Source organism: Pogoniulus pusillus, chromosome 36, assembly GCF_015220805.1.
Source record: "Pogoniulus pusillus isolate bPogPus1 chromosome 36, bPogPus1.pri, whole genome shotgun sequence".
Lineage (NCBI taxonomy): Eukaryota > Metazoa > Chordata > Aves > Piciformes > Lybiidae > Pogoniulus > Pogoniulus pusillus.
In genome coordinates this window covers 690,972-708,758 of record NC_087299.1, presented here as the reverse complement: position 1 = coordinate 708,758, position 17,787 = coordinate 690,972, and the positions used below count along the sequence as shown (strand labels likewise).

Below are 17,787 nucleotides of genomic sequence, written 5' to 3'. Positions count from 1 at the left end.
ACAATTCCTGTCCCCTTAACCCAGGCTCATTTCATCACCCCTGGTTACTGTCTGTAGTTCTAATTCCTGCCTTCTGCACTCATCCCCTGTGTGCCTGCATGGAGAGTTTCTCATGCTAGGGCAGCCCCAGAGGGAAGCCACTGCTGTGAACAACACAACACCCCTGGGCTGGGGCTGTCTGTGAGTGCAGGCTGGCCTGGGTAAGGGAGACCCACGGCCAGGAGGCTGCTCTGAGGCCCCAGCTCCTTAGACTCTGGGAAGAGGCTCCTTGCTAGGAGGGTGGTGAGACCCCGGAGCAGGCTGCCTGGAGCCATGGGCACCTTGCTGCTGGAGCAAGCTGGGCCAGAGGGAGGTGTCCCTGGGCAGCCAGGGGGTGGGACTGGAAGAGCTTTCAGGTCCCTTGCAGCCTGTCCTCCAAAGTCCCCCGAGGCCTTTGTTAGGCATCCTTCAGTGCTCTGGCTGCTGGCCCCTCCCAGCCAGCTGCTGCCCCCTCCCAGCCAGCTGCTGCCCCTCGCCCACGTACTGGTGCAGGGCATGTCCAGGGGGTCGGCGTCCGCGCGGTAGTAGCCGTTGCGGCACACGCAGCTGGTGGCTCCTTCCGACGTCGTCCTGCTGTTAATGGGGCAGTGGACACAGCCCTCGTCCCCCTGGCTGGCCTTGAACGTCCCTGAAGGGCAGCCTGGAAGAGGACCAAGAGCAGAGGTGAGGAGTGAGGCCCAGGGCTGGTGGTGATGCCTGGAGCCTGGCAGCGCTGCCAGGAAACAACCTCTGGGGCTCTGCAGAGCCCAGAGCCAAATCCTGACCACTGGAAGTAAAGAAGGTGGAGAAGGGGCAGCTGGTCAGGAGGCTCTGGTACAGCCCTGCTGCTCCTGCTGCCTGCAAGGGCAGGGAGATGTGTCCCTCCTTGCCCCCAACATGACCACACACCGGGGTCCTCTCAGGCCCTGGTGGATGCAGAGCTTTTAGCCTCCACCACACCAGGCAGCTCTATCAAGTCAGACCAGAGGCCCACGGTCACCAGAACCCTCTGCCCAGCAGTGGCCACCCAAGGAGCAGATCATGATCCAGGCACACTCACTGCCCACAAGACCTTCCCACCCTCCAACAGTTTATAGCTCAGGACCTTCTCAGAGGAGGCTCCTTGCATTTGGCAATCCTTGTGGGCTGCTTCTCCCAGCAGCTCACTCAGAGGGGCTGGCTTCCTGCCCTGTGCCCAGGCACCCCTGCAGCAGGAGCCCTGCATGGGCACTGCAGGCTCCATGGAGAACTGCTGAGCTCTGCTTGCCAGCTGCCAGCTGCCACTTGGTTGGATGCAGCCTCACACTCCCCTTGGCAGTGAACACTCCACTGCCATCCACCTTCTCTGTGTCCCCCAGGGGTGCACCTCGGGTGCCTGCAGCAGCTGGGTGGTGACGGCTGGAGCAGTGTGAACTGCAGCACACTGAACTGCAGCACCAGCAGAGCCACTGCAGGTGCCTGAAAACCTCACTGCAGAGCTTTCAGCACCAGAAGGTCCTTCCCAAGCCAGGGGATCACCGGTGCCAAAGCAAAGCTGGGCTGGAGGCAGCTCCCAGCGTGGCTCTGGGGGCTGCTCTGGGCTGTGGCTTAGACCTGTGAGCAGCACCCAGAGCCGGGGGCTGGCAGGTGGCCTCCACACTCAAATAACTCAAACCAACTTCTTCAGCTGCCTGCCAGAGCTGCCAGGGAAGGAAGCACAGGGAGGGGGTGGCTGCAAGCTGGTGCTGAGGAGCTTTTTCCTCTTGGCAAACAAGAAAGGTCTCTTCTGGGGTGGGTTTGTTAGTGGTGGGGTTTTTTTTCAGTTTTCATCTCCCTTCCTTCAAAACTGTTTTGACTTTGCAGTGAGAAAAGCTCCACAGAGAACTCCCAGCAGCAAATCCCCTCCTGCCTCCCACAGCCTGAGATGCTACTGACCAACTGCTGTCTCCTCATGCTGCTGGAGCTTTCTGCCCTCCCTGCCCTCCATCCCCCACGACTTTGACTCCACTTCTGACCCCCATCCCAGCACGTCCCTGGATACAAACCCACCTCTGGGGGTGTGAGGCTGCTGGCAGAGGCGATGGTTGGGTAGCTCTGCAGGTGGCTCTGGAGCTGCAGTGCTCACAGGGTCCCTCCACTACCACTGATTCTTGAAACACAACAACACAGAGAACTGCTCCAGTCTGACTCCCAGGGCAAAGACCAGGGTGAAGGGCAGGGTGCAGAGGGACATTGGACCAAAGATGGTTTAACACAGGAGCTCCTTTTCACCCTTCAAGAGGTTTATTTGAAGAGTAACAACTTCCCTCTAAGGCTTCTTCTGCACTGAGACAGAGATGCACCAAAACCTGCTGATGCTGCCCAGATCAGCACTGCCCCAGAGACAGGAAAGCAACCACAGAAGCACCACAGAATGGTCTGGGTTGGAAGGGACCTCCAAAGCTCCTCCAGTCCAACGCCCCCGCAGTCAGCAGGGACATCCTGGACTACATCAGCTTGCCCAGAGCCCTGCCCACCCTCACCTGGATCTGTTGCTGGAGGCAGTGCTGGCATGAGGCTTCCTGCCCTCCCTCCCTGCAGGGCTGCCTGCCCTGCTGCAGCTCGGCCACGGCTCAGCCATGCTCAGGCCAGGCATGCAAGGGGGCTGCAGAGTGGTTCCCTGCCTGCTGGCCCCTGCCTCCCTGCCTCTCTCTAACCAACGTTTTAATTAGTCTGGGGCTGAGCAGGCCCCAGACAGGCTCACAGCAAAAAGCTCTCCTGCAATAAAGGTTTGCCCTTCAGCCCTTGCTGGCAGCTCTGAGCTGGGTCCTGCTCAGCTCTCCTCTCCTGGCTCTGTTCCTCCTGCCACCACAGCTGCCTCCACTCCAGCAGGACATTTCTAATGGCTGATGGCAGCCCTGGTCCTGCCACTTGGGATCCACCAAGAGTCTCGACCCCCCCAGCCTTGTCTCCCCCCTGCCTCTCTCCTCCCTGGGGCTAGAGGCAGGGGGCTGCAGCCTGGCCCTGCAGCCCATTGTCTTCAGCATCCCCTGGAGCTGCTCGCCCAGGCCACATCCTGCCCCTCACCCTCCCCTGTGCTTTTGGGAGCCCTCTGCCACCACCCTCCCTGCTCCTGCTGGCACCCAATTGCCCTGCAAACCCTGCACCAGGCTGTGGCTCCCTTGGCCACGCACCACAGCACAGCCTCTGCACCAGCCCCGTGCCCAACAGGCACCAGTGACTCGCTCCTATGGAGAGCCACAGCCCAGAATCCTGGGATGGGTTGGGTTGGAAAGGACCTTAAAGATCATTCAGTGCCATCCTCTACTCCCACCAGCACAGCCTGGCCTTGGACACCTCCAGGCAGGGGCATCCACAGCCTCCCTGGGCAGCCTGTGCCAGCCTCTCCCCACCCTCACTCACAAGAATCTCTTCCTCATCTCCACTTTCACCTCTCCCAGCTCAAGGGCACTGTCCCTCATCCTGGCACTCCCAGTCCTTCTCCAATGTCCCTCCCCAGCTCTCCTGGAGCCCCTTCAGGCACTGGCAGGCTGCTCTCAGGTCTCCAAGGAGCCCCAGCTCTCTCAGCCTGCCCCCATGAGGAAGGCTCTCCAGCCCTCTCATCATCTTGGTGGCCTCCTCTGCACCCTCTCCAACAGTTCAACACAAGCCCCATGTCCTGGCAGATGGGGCTCACCTCGGCTCGGCTGCAGAAGCTGCCCCTTCTCTGCCCCCTCCTGTCCCCAGGCCCTCACAGGCTGCTGTTTTTCACCTTAGCTGCCCACTGCCTTTGGACCTGCCCACAGCCTTTCCAGCCTGGAGGGAAGAGGACTCAGTCCTGCCTTGCAGGGCTGCAGTGCAGGAGGTAGGTGGTAGCACCCAAGCTCTTTGGGCTTGGCAGTGCTGTTGGCTCTGAGAAAGAGAGCATCTTCAACTTCTAGGGCCACCTCTCTGCCCTCATCCTTCCTGGGGCCACAGAGGTCCTCCAGTTTCCTTCCTGCTGGATTCCATGAGCAGCCAACACCCTCACCTCATACTTGAGATGGGCAGTGAATAGCACAGCCAGGTGCTGGCACTGCCAGGGACTCTGACAGACCTTGGAGAGCTGAAGACATAAAGGCAGGAAGGAAACCAGGGTGGGAAGAGATTAACTGAAGGGGAAGGTGGTGCACAGCCCACACCTGTGCTGGGATTAAAGCAGTGTCACCAGAGAAGGAGCCACATTGCAAATGCTCCTGTTTGATCTCCCCACTCTCCTCAGGACAGAACCAGCAGCAGATGGCACAGACCTGCAGCAGCATCCTCCCACTGCTGGTGGCTCTTAGACAGGTCCCCAGGCCACCCACTGGCCAAGCAGCCTGCACCTCACCAGCACTGCAGGACACCAAGCACCTCACAGCATCCCACAGGATCACAGAAGGGTCTGGGTTGGAAGGGACCCCAAAGCTCCTCCAGTCCAACGCCCTGCACTCAGCAGGCACACCCTTCACTAGCCCAGGTTGCCCACAGCCTGTCTGGCCTCAGCTTGTATCTCCAGGGATGGCCCCAGTCACCTCCCTGGGCAACCTGCTGCAGTGTTCCAGCAGCCTCAGCATGCAGGCACTGCTGCTCTGGCCTCATGTGCCAGGACTCCAAACCCCACAGCCCCCACAGAAGAGCTCCACAGGTGCCCCTCAAGCCACCTCATCTGTCCCCCAGTCTCAGCCCAGGGCTCCTGCAGACACAACTTCCTTGGCAGTGCCCCTGGCAGGGGCTGGCATCTGGCTGCTTGCTTGAAGAGGTCATGTCCTGCTCTCCCCATCACCCACCCTTGCCCTTGGCACATGGGCAGGTGCAGAAGGGTCAGAGTGGGGCTGTGACAGGACTGGAGTGCCACAGAGGCTGGAGAGGACTGGGCAGGGCATGCCCTGTTTGGGGACCTTCTCAGAAGAGCACACCCAAGTCCCCCACGGGACGTTCCAGCCAGGCTGTCCTCAGCCTACACCAAGCAAGCTCCAAAGAGCAGGAAACTGCCTGGGCCCCTTGGACACCAACAGAGGTCACCCCACAGCAGCACAGCCGGGGCCAGAGCCAGGCAGCTCCAGTCCCTTGCCCTCCTGCAGGAGCACCACCAGCCTGCCACCCAGGGCAACCCCAGGCAGGGAGTGCCCTCAGCAAGCCCTTGTGGCTCTTTGCCAGTACCCAGGCACCAGTGGCAGGGCTCAGGCCTCCCCTGGGAGAAGATTCGTGCTGGGGGCTGCCCAGAAAACCCCTCCTGCAGCTGCCATGGGGGTCACAAAGTCACCTCCCTGCTTGCACCACTCACAAGTTCAAGCACCTGGTGGGCAGGCACACACCTGCAGCCCCCCACCCCTGCCCTGGAGTGACATCCATCAAGGTGACATCCATCAGCAGTGACATCTGTCAGCAGTGCTGGCACTCAGCTCTCAGGGAGGAGCACCTGGAATTCCAGGCCTGCCCCATCAGCCCGGCTCAGCCTCCCCAGCCCCCCCTGGGGCTCCTGAAGTGACCTGGGGACATTTCTGTCCCTGACCCAGCACGGGCACTGGGCTGCCACCAGCAGCCTCAGAGCATGGGCAGCGAGCACCGAATCCAGCACTGGAGAGAGCCCAGAGAAGAGCCAGGACGCTGGGGAAGGGTCTGGAGAGCAGGGCTGGGGAGCAGCAGCTGAGGGAGCTGGGGGTGAGCAGCCTGGAGGAGAGGAGGCTGAGGCAGAGCTCATTGCTCTCTGCAGCTCCCTGAGAGGAGGCTGAGGCAGGTGGGGGTTGGTCTGCTCAGGCAAGTAGTGACAGGACAGGAGGAAATGGCCTCAGGTAGCACCAAGGGAGGTTCAGGTTGGGTATTAGGAACAACTTCTCCATTGAAAGGGTTCTCAGGCACCGTCCCAGGCTGCCCAGGGACAGGGTGGAGTCTCCATCCCTCATGGAGCTTGAGCGTGGTGTAGGTGTGGTGCTGAGGGACAGGCTCTGGCCAAGGACTGTGCTAGGCTTGCCCTACCCTGCTGCTGATGGAGGAAGCAAGGGTGGGGGAAATCACAGGTGTCTGTGAGTGTCCTGCCCAGGCAAGGGTAAGCAGGCCCTGGGGTCCCTAACATGGTCAGGCTGGCAAATGGCATCGGATTGGTGAACCTCTGTGGCCAAAGCAGCCACAGCACTTGGGCAGGCAGTGTGCATGGAGCTAAGCTACAAGCAGCTGTGCTGCTCTGCCTCACTGTGTGCTGCTCTGCCTCACTGTGTGCTGCTCTGCCTCACTGTGTGCTGCTCTGCCCCACTGTGTGCTGCTCTGCCCCACTGTGTGCTGCTCTGCCTCACTGTGTGCTGCTCTGCCTCACTGCTCTGCCTCACTGCTCTCAGCTTGGACAATGTGTTCTGCTCTGCCTCGTGCTTCAGGCCAGTGTAGCTCTGATGTTTTGGGCTTGAACTGCCTGGGAACTGAAGTGCCTCAAGTTCCCCAGGAGGAGGCATTAAGTGCTGGCACCGAGGTGAGCAGTGCTGCTGCCATGGTGCCCTCTGCACAGCTGCAAAGGTCCTGCCTGCACCTCTGCAAGCCTCTGTGCCCAGAGCAACCAGGATCAGGTCAGAGATCCTCTGCCTCTCTCCCAGCACCCTGCTAGAGCCTGGGAAGCTCTGGAAGCCTCTTGGCAGCTCTCAAGATGCTGAGCAGCTCCAACACTGCCGCAGAGGAGCCAGGGACTGGCTGCAGGCTGCGACTGTGCCACCGTGGGCAGCACAGAGGCTGCGAGGCTCTGGGCTGCCTTCTGCCAGTGAGGCAGAGCCACTTCGAGCCTGGAGTTCTCCCAGAGGAATGGGCTGGCAGTGAGCACCTTGGGAAGGTTCCCCCAGCATCAGAACCCAACTTCAGCTGCTTTGTGCAGAGCTTGTGGAGAGACATAGTGCAACCCCTGCCTCCTCAGCTGCACAGCTCAGTCACAGGCCTGGGGGGCTGCAGAGCTGGGGAGCTGCAGAGCTGGGGGCCTGCAGGGCTGGGGGCCTGCAGGGCTGGGGGGGCTGCAGGGCTGGGGGGGCTGCAGGGCTGGGGGCTGCAGAGCTGGGGGGCTGCAGGGCTGGGGGGCTGCAGGGCCGGGGGGCTGCAGAGCTGGGGGGCTGCAGAGCTGGGGGGCTGCAGGGCTGGGGGGCTGCAGGGCTTTGGGGGTTGCAGAGCTGGGGGGGCTGCAGGGCTGGGAGGATGCAGGGCTTTGGAGGTTGCAGAGCTGGGAGGATGCAGGGCTTTGGGGGTTGCAGAGCTGGGGGGCTGCAGGGCTGGGGGGCTGCAGAGCTGGGGGGCTGCAGGGCTGCAGAGCTGGGGGGCTGCAGAGCTGGGGGGCTACAGGACTTTGGGGGCTGCAGAGCTGGGAGGTTGCAGGGCCGGGGGGCTGCAGAGCTAGGGAGCTGCAGGGCTGGGGAGCTGCAGGGCTGGGGGGGCTGCAGAGCTGGGGGGCTGCAGGGCTGGGGGGCTGCAGAGCTGGGGGGCTGCAGGGCTGCAGAGCTGGGGGGCTGCAGAGCTGGGGGGCTACAGGACTTTGGGGGCTGCAGAGCTGGGAGGTTGCAGGGCCGGGGGGCTGCAGAGCTAGGGAGCTGCAGGGCTGGGGGGCTGCAGGGCTGGGGGGGCTGCAGAGCTGGGGGGCTGCAGGGCTGGGGGGCTGCAGAGCTGGGAGGGCTGCAGAGCTGGGGGGCTGCAGAGCTGGGAGGGCTGCAGAGCTGGGGGGCTGCAGGGCTGGGGGGCTGCAGAGCTGGGGGGGCTGCAGAGCTGGGGGGCTGCAGAGCTGGGGGGCTGCAGAGCTGGGGGGCTGCAGGGCTGGGGGGCTGCAGTCCTTTCCCAATGCCATCCCTTCTGCCCTGGGAGCCACCCAGAGGCATCTTCTGCGCTCTGCAGGCAGCAGCCCTGCCCTGCCCTGCCCGCAGGCTGCTCCCAGGCTCAGGCAGGCTTCTCCCAGTGGTCTCCAGCAGAATTCAGGACTTTCACACTCTGAGACTTTGTTTGGTCCTGTTCAAATGCTCCCCAGGCTGCTGCCCGGGAGAGCCCCGCCTGGCAGCTGCTGCCAGCCATGAGGGGAAGGAGGGGAGCAGAGTGACCCAGGCAAGCAAGTGGTGACATCAAAGCTGCCCTGATGGAAGCCTCCTAATCCTATAAACCCTTCCTGCTTTAATTGGTGTTAAAACAAAGACAATCTTAGCTCAGAAGGGGCAGGATGTGCTCGCTGCAAGCCCCTCTGAAAGCCCTCATAAACTCACTGAACATTCCGTGTCTGGGGCCCACGGAGCACAGCCTCAGGCCTGAAGGGGACACAGCCTCAGAAGGGAACTCTTCCTGCACCAGAGCCCTCCGGGTGGGCACTGCCCCCAGCCCCCCTGGTGCTGGTGCAAAGCCAGAGCCACACTCAGTACCACCTGAGCCACACTCATAGAATCACAGACTCATAGAATCAGGCAGGTTGGCAGAGAGCTCCAAGCTCCTCCAGCCCAACCTAGCACCCAGCCCTGCCCAACCAACCAGACCATGGCACTCAGTGCCCCAGCCAGCCTTGGCTGCAACACCTCCAGCCACACAGACTCCACCACCTTCCTGGGCAGCCCATTCCAGTGCCAATCACTCTCTCTGACAACAACTTCCTCCTAACATCCAGCCTCAACCTGCCCTGGCACAGCTTCAGGCTGTGTCCACTTGTTCTGTCCCTGGCTGCCTGGCAGCAGAGCCCAACCCCACCTGGCTACAGCCTCCCTGCAGGCAGCTGCAGGCAGCAATGAGCTCTGCCCTGAGCCTCCTCTGCTGCAGGCTGCACCCCCCCAGCTCCCTCAGCCTCTCCTCACAGGGCTGTGCTCCAGGCCCCTCCCCAGCCTTGCTGCCCTTCTCTCAACACCTTCCAGCACCTCAGCATCTCTCTGCAATAGAGGAGCCCAGAACTGGACACAGCACTGCAGGGGTGGCCTGAGCAGTGCTGAGCACAGGGGCACAAGAACCTCCCTTGTCCTGCTGCCCACACTGCTCCTGAGCCAGCCCAGGATGCCATTGGCTCTGCTGCCCACCTGGGCACACTGCTGCCTCCTCTTCAGCTACTATCTACCAGTACCCCCAGGTCCCTCAGTACCATCTGAGTCACACTCAGTACCACCTGAGCCACACTCTGCTGGGCAGACTGCAGGGCCACCAAGACCAGGACTTGGGGGACCAGAGCAGCCAGGGACCAGCTGATGTCTGCACAGCTCCTGGTGTGAGCAGGGCCAGGATCAGGCCCCCAAGCAGCCTGGTGCCTCCACCACCAGAGGCTCCAGGTGCAGCTGCAGCTGCCCCATGCCTTTCACCTGTGAATCACCTACCCCAGCCCAGAGGCTGGCTTCAGGATCAGGGGGGCACTGCCAGGTCAGGTCTCTGAGGGACATTCCTGCTGGCCAGAGACCCCAGGTCCTACCCTCAGGTGTTGGCAGCACCAATGCCAAGCTGCTCTGCCCTGACTTCCCAGAGCATGAGCACCAATGCCCTCCCACCCCACGCAGGCACTGGGCAGATCCCCAGGGGAAGCTTTCCAGGGCTGGGCAGCTGCTGCAGGTGCAGGTGGGGGTGGCCAGGAGAAGCTGGAGCAGGCCACGTGTACCCAGGACAGGTCAATGCTGCTAAGCACTCTGTTTAGATGAGTTCCAGAGGGGCCAGCTGGGGCAGTGCCAGCAGCTGCCTGCCAGATGCCAGCTTTGCTCTGTGTCAGCACAAGGTGCTGAGTGGAGCTGGCAGAAGGGCTGTGCCAAGGGGTTGCTTGTGGGTGGGTGACACCACTGGGGTGCAGTTGCACAGGAGCTTCCCTTCCCTGCCAGCTGTGAGCAGAGAAGCCCCAGACAGGCAGCATGGCACAGGTAGGGAGCTCAGGCACTGCCCACCTCCGGTGCCCAAGGGGCCCTGACCTCTGCCAATGTGCTTAGGAAGGGCAAACCCCAAGGCCAACCAAGGCCCTTCAGAATGTGCTCTGCCACTGGGGGTATCTGCACTGAGCACAGCTCCACTCTGGGGGGGCTCAGTGCATGGAAGTAGCTCTAAGGCAGGGCACCAGGATGGCACTTGGCGGGCAAGGAGAGGCTGAGGATTGGGTGTGAGCCTGGGGAAGGCAGAGGAGAGAGCTCACTGCTGCCTCCAGGGACACACGGGAGGGTGCAGGGGAGAGGGAGCAGAGCCTCAGAGGTGAGCCAAGGCTCAGGAGAAACGGTAGGAGGGCACAAGGAGAACATTCCTCGTTACAAGGCTGCTCAAGGGCTACAGGGAGGGCTGAGAGAGGTGCAGAGCCTGCATCCTTCCCAAGGCTCTGGCAGGCCCTCCCACCACTCCAGCTGCCCGTGGTCAGCAGAGCTTCCACTGCTCAAGCTTTTGGGTGCCCAGCCTGCCCTCTGCTCCACAGGGCACCACTGCCCAGTGCAGGGGCATGAGCACAGCGAGCACACTGAAGGCAAGAGAGCTCCACTTGCCCCAGCAGAGCAAGGGTCATGCTGCTGTTCGTAGGAGCAGCCTGGGGAAAGGGTCCCTTGTCCACTTTGCTTCCACTGAGGGACTCTGCTACAGCAGCCCCAGCAGAAGGTGGCAGTGCCCTGCCCGGCAGCGCCCCTGGGTGCTGTGCCCACGCGAGCCCGCGGAGCCTGGCGCCAGCCTGCCACTCCAGCTCCCTCTCCAGCCCATCTGGCCCTGCCACCTCTGATTCACTCACGTCCCAGCAGGCACATCTCTGGCCCTCGAACGTCTTTGAGGCTTCCAGAAGGGCCTGGAGCTGGAGCAGCTCCACCCAGCAGGGGCTGGCAGGGCAGCAGGGTGCGCTGGGCACTGCACTGCAGGCTTGGGAGGGCTCCACAGGGAGAAGCAAAACTGCTGTGCCTGCAGCCAGCTGACTGCCTGCAGTGCTGGGGCTGCCTCCAGCCCCTGCCCCAGAGGGGAGCAAGAAGTGCAGAAAGCCTGGGAGAAGTCCACCCCTGCAGGGGCAGCAGCAGCATCATGCCAGGACTGGAGCAGTGCCAGAGGAGCACAGAGCATGAGGGGCTGGAAGGGACCTCTCTGGCAAAGGCTCAAGCACCAGGTGGCAGGAGGAGAGGCAGCACTGCTCAGGCCACACCTTGAGTGCTGCTCCAGTTCTGGGCCCCTCAATTTAAGAGAGCTGTTAAGGAACATGTCCAGAGAAGGCTGGGGAGGGCCTGGAGCACAGCCCTGTGAGGCTGCCCAGGGAGGTGGTGGAGTCCCCATCCCTGGGGGTGTTTAAAAGGAGGCTGGATGAGGCACTCGGTGCCAGAGGTCAGCTGACTAGAGGGGTTAGGAGCTAGGCTGGACTGGATGATCCTGGGGGTCTCTTCCAGCCTGCTTGATCCTGTGATTCTGTGCAATGGCTTCAAGCTGTGCCAGGGGAGGCACAGGCTGGGGACCAGGACAAATGTCTCTGCTGCAGCAGTGGTCAGGGATTGGCACAGACTGCCCAGGGAGGTGGATGAATCCCCCCCTTGGAGTTGTGCAAGACATCTGTGGCCATGGCACCTGGGGACAGGGTTTAGTGGCCATGGGTGTGCTGGGTTGGTGGTTGGAGTGGAGGATCTTAGAGGGCTTTGCCAACCAAACCACTTCTGTGATTCTATCTTGCTGGGATTCTTGGATCATAGAATCACAGAATCAGTCAGGGCTGGAAGGGAACACAAGGAGCAGCCAGTTCCAGCCCCCCTGCCATGCCCAGGGACACCCTACCCTAGAGCAGGCTGCACACAGCCTCAACCAGCCTGGCCTTAAACACCTCCAGCCATGGGGCCTCAGCCACCTCCCTGGGCAACCCATTCCAGCCTCTCACCACTCTCCTGCTCAGCAACTTCCTCCTCACCTCCAGCCTCACTCTCCCCACCTCCAGCTTTGCTCCATGCCCCCACTCCTGTCACTCCCTGAGAGCCTGAAAAGTCCTTCCACAGCTTTTTTGTAGCCCACTTCAGACACTGAAAGGCTCAGGATGCCCAGGATCTGATTTGGACACCTGGACATCTTCACAGCCTCATCTCAGACCACCCTGTCCCATGGCACGACCACTTCAGGAGACACTAAGATCTTAACCTGAGTCTGCTATGGCTTCACTCCAGACATGCTCAACCTTTCTGCTTGACATGAGCAGAGGCAGCAGACTCAGAGGCTGGGCAGAGAGCACAGGATTCCAAGGAAGGAGCCCCAGCTCTGTAACCAGCACAGGGAGCAGGGGATCACAGAATCACAGACTCACAGAGTGTCAGGGGCTGGAAGGGACCTCCACAGCTCCTCCAGTCCAACCCCTGCCAGAGCAGCAGCCCCCAGAGCAGACCACACAGCCTGCAGTAACTCCAGAGAAGGAGGCTCCACAGCCTCCCTGGGCAGCCTGTGCCAGGGCTCTTCACCTTCACAGGGCAAAAATTCTTCCTCATGTTCAAATGAAACCTTCTCTGCCTCAGCTTCCACCACTGCCCTTGTGCTGGCACTGGGCACCACCCAGCAGAGCTGGCTCCAGCCTCCTGGCACTCAGCTTTACATCTTTATAAGCATTGGTGAGGTCACCTCTGTGTCTCCTCCTCTCCCAGCTCCTCTGGCTCTCCTCCTAGCGGGGATGTTCCAAACCAGCTGTGGGGGATGTGCTGTGGGGCTGCAGGGTGGAGACAGAGCACTGAGGACCCTCTCCAGCCAGCAGCTCCAAGCACCCTGCACCCTGGGAGAAGCAACACAGCCATGCCAAGGTGGCCATGTGCCAGGGGTGTGCAGGCAAGGGGAGGCAGAGCAGGGCCTCGAGCAGGGATTTCACCAACCCTTTGCAGCAAACCTTCTCTGGAGCCTCCCTGTGAGCACCTCTGGGCCCCACGGCTGAGCAAAGCCTGCAGCCCACGCACCAGGCTGCTGCTGCTGCTCCTGCAGTCCCCAGGGAGATGGCTGAGCCCCTGCCCCCCCTTCCCACCTCACTGATAACTCCCCACAAGGATGCTCTGCAGCAGCCACTACTCCCTGTGCCCAGGCACGGAGGCTGCGAGCGCCTCTGGGAGCAGGCAGCCTTCAGCAGCTCTCGCTCCTGCTCCCCGACTGCATCCACCCAAGTGCCCCTGCCACACCTGCCACACCTGCCACACCCGCCACACCTGCCACACCTGCCACACCCGCCACACCTGCCACACCCACCACACCCGCCACACCCACACCTGCCACACCTGCCACACCTGCCACACCCGCCACACCCGCCACACCCGCCACATCCGCCACACCTGCCACACCTGCCACATCTGCCACACCTGCCACACCCGCCATACCCACCACACCTGCCACACCCGCCACACCTGCCACACCTGCCACACCCGCCACACGTGCCACACCCACCACATCCGCCACACCTGCCACACCTGCCACACCCGCCACATCTGCCACACCCGCCACACCTGCCACACCCGCCACACCTGCCACACCCGCCACACCCGCCACACCCGCCATACCCGCCACATCCGCCACATCCGCCACACCTGCCACACCCGCCACACCCGCCACATCTGCCACACCCGCCACACCTGCCACACCCGCCACATCCGCCACACCCGCCACACCCGCCATACCCGCCACACCTGCCACATCTGCCACACCTGCCACACCCGCCACACCCGCCACACCTGCCACACCCGCCACATCTGCCACACCCGCCACACCTGCCACACCCACCACACCCGCCACATCTGCCACACCCGCCACACCTGCCACACCTGCCACACCTGCCACACCCGCCACACCTGCCACACCCACCACACCTGCCACACCCGCCACACCCACCACACCCACCACACCTGCCACACCCACCACACCTGCCACACCTGCCACACCTGCCACACCCGCCACACCTGCCACACCCACCACACCTGCCACACCTGCCACACCCACCACACCTGCCACACCCACCACACCTGCCACACCCACCACCCCTGCCACACCCACCACACCTGCCAGCTTTCTTCCAGCAGATCTCACACTTCCACACTCCCAGATTTCAGAACTCCCCCCGGAAAGCAGAGAGGCCTCAGAAAGGCATCGCAGGCAGCACGAGATGGAAAAGTGTGGGGCTGGGAGCACTCCAACTGCTTCCAGCTGCACCAGAGCTGAACCCAGCTCCTGCTCTGCACTCGGAGGAACTCTCACTACCTCTTGAGGCTCCTCCAGCTCCACAGCGCCACAGCTCTCCCACCGCGCCCAGGGGCTTGGCCAGCACTGGGGGTGCCGCATCAGCAGGTGCCCATAGATGCCAGCACAGCCACCAGGGACGGAAGCACAAAGCCAATGCCCAGCTAAGAACCCAGGCAGAAGCTGATGGTGCCCCCAGAAAAACACAGGGTCAGAGGATCACAGGAACACAGGATCTCAGGATCACAAGAACACACACAGGGTTTAGAAGGGACCTCTGGAGATCTTCAGGAGGTGATCTGCTGGAGAGCAGCCCTGGGGAGAAGGGCCTGGGAGTGCTGGGCACCAAGTTCTGCATGGGCAGCCAAGAAGGCCAGTGGGGTCCTGGGGGGCATTCAGAAGAGTGTGGCCAGAGGTTCTCCTTCCCCCCCTGGAATACTGAATCCAGTTCTGGGCTCCCCAGCTCCAGAGGGACAGGGATCTGCTGGACAGAGTCCAAGGGAGGGTACAAGGATGCTGCAGGGACTGGAGCACTGCTGATGAGCAGAGGCTGAGAGCCCTGGGGCTGCTTAGTCTGGAGAGGAGAAGGCTGAGAGGGGATCTGAGCAATGTCCACCAATAGCTGAGGGCTGGGGGTCAGGAAGGGACAGGGACAGCCTCTGCCCACTCGTGCCCTGGCACAGGAGAAGGGGCAGTACTTTTCATTAAAAACCAGTTCTGGCCAAGAAATGCCAGGGAAGGAGTGGAGATGCCTCTGAGACAGTCACTGAGTGGCAGCAGAGCCATCAAACACAGATCCACGAGTGAGAGACTGGGCAGTGGGGAACACAGCATGGGAAGGACAACAACAAGGGGCTTGGAGATGAGGAAGGACTTCTTCACTGCAGGAGTGGTGAAGCACTGGGACAGGCTGCCCAGGAGGTGCTGAGGTCCCCACCCCTGCAGGTGTCCAAGAAACGAGGAGATGTGGCACTCTGGGACATGGTCTGGTGGTCATGGAGGTGTTGGGCAGAAGGTTGGGCTTGATCCTAGAGGGCTTTTCTGTGGCTCTCAGATGGAAATCAAGACTACAGTAGAAGAAGGCCTCTCAGAGACAGGTGTCCAAGCCAGCCACGGTGACACACACAGGGCATCTGTGAGGCTTCACTTGGAGGCCGTTTGGTTTCCTGGTCCACACAACCCATGTGTGACCCTCCAGCTCCAGGCATGCTCTGAGGTGTGCTCCCAGCATCCAAGGGGTGCTTGCTTCAACCCTTAGGTGCTTCAGGTCATTGGGCTGTAGGGTGCACACCTGGGGCTGCAGGGACTGCACACAGGTTTCAGGGAGCACCCTCACGGGCTATGGGGAGCCCAGAGGGGTGCAGGGAGCACACAGGGGTTGTGGGGAGTGCAGCACAGAGGGGGCTGTAGGGAGCCTGTTGGTGGCTCTTGGGCTGGTCCCATTCAGCAGTGTGTGGCAAGCTGCAGTCACTGTGCTCAGGGCTCCAGCTAGACCCCAGTGCTCAGCCCAGCAGCCCACCTGGGAGTCCTACCCTGGCTTCAGCCCAGCCACAGGACCTGCCTGCCCCACAGGCTGCTCAGCGGGGCCCTGGGGACAGTTCTCCTGTGCTGGTGATGGTCACAGCAGGGAGTTTGAGTCCCAGAAGAAAGGCTCCTGCAGTGGAGCAGCTCCCAAAGGCACCGCAGCTGCCAGGCTGAGTGCTGCTCAAGCCTGGCCACACTTCCCACCACCCCACCCTGCACCAGGTCACTCCAGAACCAAGCTGCATCCTCAGCCCCAGCCCTGGCAAACCAGGCAGGACGCTCACAGCTCCTCCTCTAACCTGGCTCCTGCTCCAGTACTGCAAGAGCCTCTTTGTGTCAGGCACAAGCCTTGAGCCAGCTCCGGAGGCTGGGAGCGGAGGCTGGGAGCGGAGGGAGCAGCTCCTAGCGGGGAGCAATCAGCCTCGCCTGCTGCTCCTCCCCCAGAGCATCTCCAGGGCTTCCCGAAGGAAACAAAACTTGTTTGTCTTACCGCTAATCAATTCACAGCAATCAAAGCAAAGCCCATCAGGAGCCACTCCGCAGCTGAATTTCAGAGGCTTCTGACCCCAGGAGGCTCGGAGCTGATTGATTAGAAATTTCTGACACTAATGTGTGTCCTCCCAGGGTCCTGGGTGGCTTTAATGCCTCTCCCCCGAGACACTGAGCCTGTGTTAACATCTGTGAGCCCCTTCCTGCACTCAGAGGGAGGGAGGGAGACCTCCGGAGCCGGCGGAGCTGCGCGGCACAGCGGTTTGCTGGCTCCAGCAGCTTCCAGCAGCCCCTCGGGGCAAACTGTCTGCATGATCCTCTTCTCCTCGGGCACAAAGGAGCTGGAGCACAGCAAGGCAGGAAGAGCAGCGATGCAAAGCAGAGGCAGCAGGTCAGAGCCCAGGGCCGGGAGTTTGGCTTCTGCATCCCAACTTTGCCCCTGGTTCCTGGTGCCCCTGGGGGCGCTCAGCCTCTGCTCTGCCTGGGGGGAGCAGCAGAACACCAACAGCAAAGAAACAAACAGCAGAGAGGGGCTCAGGGACAAACAGGACAGAGCAGCTGTCACTTGCAGTGGTGGCAGATGATGGCCTAGTGAGAGCTGCCCCTGTCCAAACTAGATGATCCTTAAGGTCCCTTCCAACCCAAGCCATTCTATGACCCCACGCTGGAAGCAGCCTTTGTCCTACAGGATGGAGCAGGCTTGGCCCAAGGTACACCACACCTGCATCACGGTGAAGACTTCACCTGTCTCCATCTGAGGACAGAGCTAAAGCACAGCAACAGGCTCTGCAGGGCTGTGTGTGCAGGCACAGGTAATGCCCTGTAGGCCATGCTGCCTTGAGGGCATCACCCATGGTGGCCACAGACCCACTTGCTGAAGCTGGACAAATGCAGCCAGGCAAGAAAGCTCCTCCTGCAGCAGAGAGGTTGAAATCATTGCTGCAGCATGGAAGAATTCTGCTCATTTGCTGTCACATTCCTGTCTGCCACACAGCAGCTGAGGGTGGCCAAGCCCAGGCAGGCTAAGGTGCATGCATGGGCACCCGCAGGGGGGTGATCCATGAGGGGACAGCACAGGGCCAGAGTCATCCCTTGCTCACTCCTCCATCTGCACAAAGAAAAGGGGTGGCAGGGCAGGGGGTAAATGTGTCTGTGCAGGGGGGATGCAGCCAAGCCCAGCAAGCTGCCTGCTGCCACCACCTCCCCCTGCCCAGCCCCAGTAACAGCCTCAGCAGTGTTCCCAAGTGGGACCAGGAGCCTCTCCCTGTCAGCAGATGAAAGCAGCTCATCCAGTCCAGGCAAGCCACCCAGCCCAGCCAGCTGCTCCCCTGGCAGCAGGGCATTGGCAGCACAGCTCTCTGCCCCTGCCCTGTGCCTAGGGTGAGGATTCTCAGTGCCAGGCTGGGACTTTCCCCTCCCTGCTGGGTGTGCAAGGAGAGCAGGCATGTGAGGATGCACCTGGGACCCAGCAGGAGACTTCAGCCTCTGCCCCCACCTCACCCAGAAGGCAATCAGCACAACGACCCTGGCTGCAGGATGTGCTGTGGGACATGGAACACTGGACTGGGGTGGCAGGGTCAGCTGGTGCCAAGCTCCCTGAACAAGGTAGGGAAAGGGATGTAGCAGCAGGGCTTGGTGGGGCAGTGAGTGGGGTGTTGGAGTGCCCGGATGGGTGCCATGGGCTTG

The 17,787-nt window shown here is 61.8% G+C and overlaps 1 protein-coding gene across 2 annotated transcripts in view; it reads right to left on the bottom strand.

Moving 5' to 3' along the window:
* The window catches only part of EPHB2 (EPH receptor B2), a 152,598-nt gene that overhangs the window by 60,526 nt on the left and 74,285 nt on the right, over positions 1–17,787 (bottom strand). For both annotated transcript variants that reach the window (XM_064172341.1, XM_064172342.1), the window contains exon 4: positions 524–679. In XM_064172341.1, the coding sequence (XP_064028411.1) occupies positions 524–679 (156 nt within the window). The remainder of the gene's footprint in view (positions 1–523; positions 680–17,787) is intronic.